The sequence below is a fragment of the Buceros rhinoceros genome, unplaced genomic scaffold (genome assembly GCF_000710305.1).
Source record: "Buceros rhinoceros silvestris isolate BGI_N320 unplaced genomic scaffold, ASM71030v1 scaffold18521, whole genome shotgun sequence".
Lineage (NCBI taxonomy): Eukaryota > Metazoa > Chordata > Aves > Bucerotiformes > Bucerotidae > Buceros > Buceros rhinoceros.
This window is the reverse complement of record NW_010396165.1, coordinates 591-2,563: the sequence shown is the minus strand read 5'-3', so window position 1 is coordinate 2,563 and position 1,973 is coordinate 591. Positions and strand designations below refer to the sequence as shown.

General features: G+C 59.2%; 1 protein-coding gene across 1 annotated transcript in view; it reads left to right on the top strand.

The window, feature by feature from the left end:
• NCOR2 (nuclear receptor corepressor 2) overlaps positions 1 to 923 on the top strand; it is a gene marked incomplete at its 3' end in the record, with an annotated part of 47,973 nt that extends 47,050 nt beyond the window's left edge. The window contains exon 30 of the mRNA XM_010145827.1: positions 696 to 923. Coding sequence (XP_010144129.1) covers positions 696 to 923 — 228 coding nt within the window. The remainder of the gene's footprint in view (positions 1 to 695) is intronic.
• Between the last annotated feature and the right edge of the window lie 1,050 nt (positions 924 to 1,973).

The following is a 1,973-nucleotide window of genomic DNA, read 5'->3' as shown; positions in this document are numbered from 1 at the left end:
ACCCCTCTCCCCAGCATAGCGCGGCCCCACGCCGGCGTCTCCCCAGGCTGCGTGCCCTCGTCCGGGGGCTGCCTGCCTTTGCCACCTCTCATGCCAAGGCCAAATCCGATCACCTCTTTCCCATCAAGTGTTTTTTGTGGGGTGCCCTGACTTCCTTCCCTGACTTCTCCTCCATGGGAAACTGCCCCAGCTTCCCAATTCCTGGCACACCTGCTTTTGATCTGTGTGTGCCTCCGATGGACCCCACATCCAGGTGACTCTCCTCTTCCCCCATGCCGAGCCTGACTGGGTTGGGACCACAGCCCCCCGCTTTGTTGCGTTGCTCCCCGGGGCTCAGCAACAACCCCTTTCCCCCTCCCCCCCCATCCTCCAAGCCCTTGGCCCCCAGGAACCCTGCCTGCCTGCAGCACCCCAGAAACCCAAATCCCAGCGGAAGTCCCATCCCACCCCACCACCAGCCCCTGCCAAGCCCTGGGGCGGCGGGATGGAGCGGGGAGGAGGAGGACGGGTGCATCGCAGCGCTTTAAAGAACAAGATGACAAAGTTTGTTGCTTTGCGAGAATGTGCTGACTGTTTGTTTCTTCCCTTCTCCCTTGTCTCCTTTCTCCCCCTTTCCCCGTCCCCCCCGTCTGTCTTCTCATGTGGCTCCCTCCCGCCTCCCGTCCCCTCTCTCCTCCCTCTCCCGTATCTCCCAGGGCTAATCAGTTGTAGGAGCCAGTCGGTCCAAGAGAATTCCAGTACCAACATGGGGTTGGAGGCAATAATTAGGAAAGCCCTAATGGGTAAATATGACGAGCAGTGGGAAGAGCGCTCACCTCTCAGTGCCAATGCTTTTAACCCTCTGAATGCCAGTGCAAGCCTGCCCGCTGCTATGCCCATAACTCCTGCTGATGGACGAAACGAGGACGTGCGCTCCTTGCCAGGTCTGCAGCCCTCTCCACCTTCGCTCTCTCTGTGTTATGAATTCTCAGCCTGTGTATTTTCCCCTTGGCGGGTGGATTTATCTCCCCCCCTCCCATTTTTGTTCATTTTGATTTTCTTTTCTCCCCTCCCTCCCCCAGCTTCGAGCTTTGTGAATCTGCTGATTAATCCTGGTCCTGTTTGATGTTAATTTAATAGTCTGGAAGGTGCTGTCGCTTTCTCTAAACCACTGACTGCTCCTTTCCCCGTTTGTTGGTTTTTAATATCTCCATTTTCCTTATTTTTTTCTTTACACAACGGAAAGGTTTATGGGGAGGGGAAGCCCCCAAACCCCAAAGACCAAAGCCATGCACTTAAATAGCCACCCGAGACTGTTCATAACCCCCGGGCAGGATCACTGGTCCCGAAATAGGGGAAGGAGCTGAGAAGGGCTGGCATGGGGGGACACGGGGCAGGGTGTCCTTTCCCTCCCCACCCCGGGCTCGGAGGGGGTGTTGGGGCAGGCTCCGGCACACAGAGGGTTGGATGGGACCTGCCGGGGGGTGCCTGGAGCAAGAGGGAGAGCTAAGGGAGCTAGAGAGAGAGATGGGGACAACCTCAGGGAGCAGGGCTGGGGGTGAGCTGCCCCGTGGGCCCCGGCAGGGCTTGCGAAGCCGGCTGGCTGCTGCGGCGGGGTCTGCCCAGCTTCGGGGGAGGCTCAAGCAGAGCCGGGAGGGTTGTCCTCCAGATCCCCAGTTAAGGAAGAAAGGAGGGGGACCATCCAGGGACGGATGGGGGAGAGCGTTTGTCCCCCACACCCCTGCAAAGGGCAGATTGCTTCTTGCAAGTGCCTTGCCCAGAGCATGGCACCTGGTGCTGGGGGTCACCCTTGGCAATCTGGGTGTGGAGCCCCCCAAGCTGAGGAGCAGGGTCCTGGGGGCACACACGTGCCTTCCTCCGGGGCAGCTCGGACCCGGTGCTCTTCAGCTTGTTGCAGAAAAGCTTTTCCAGCTCCTGCATGAAACCAGCAGCTTCTTCCAGCCACGCTTCCCCACACTCGGGCAGGCAGGGTG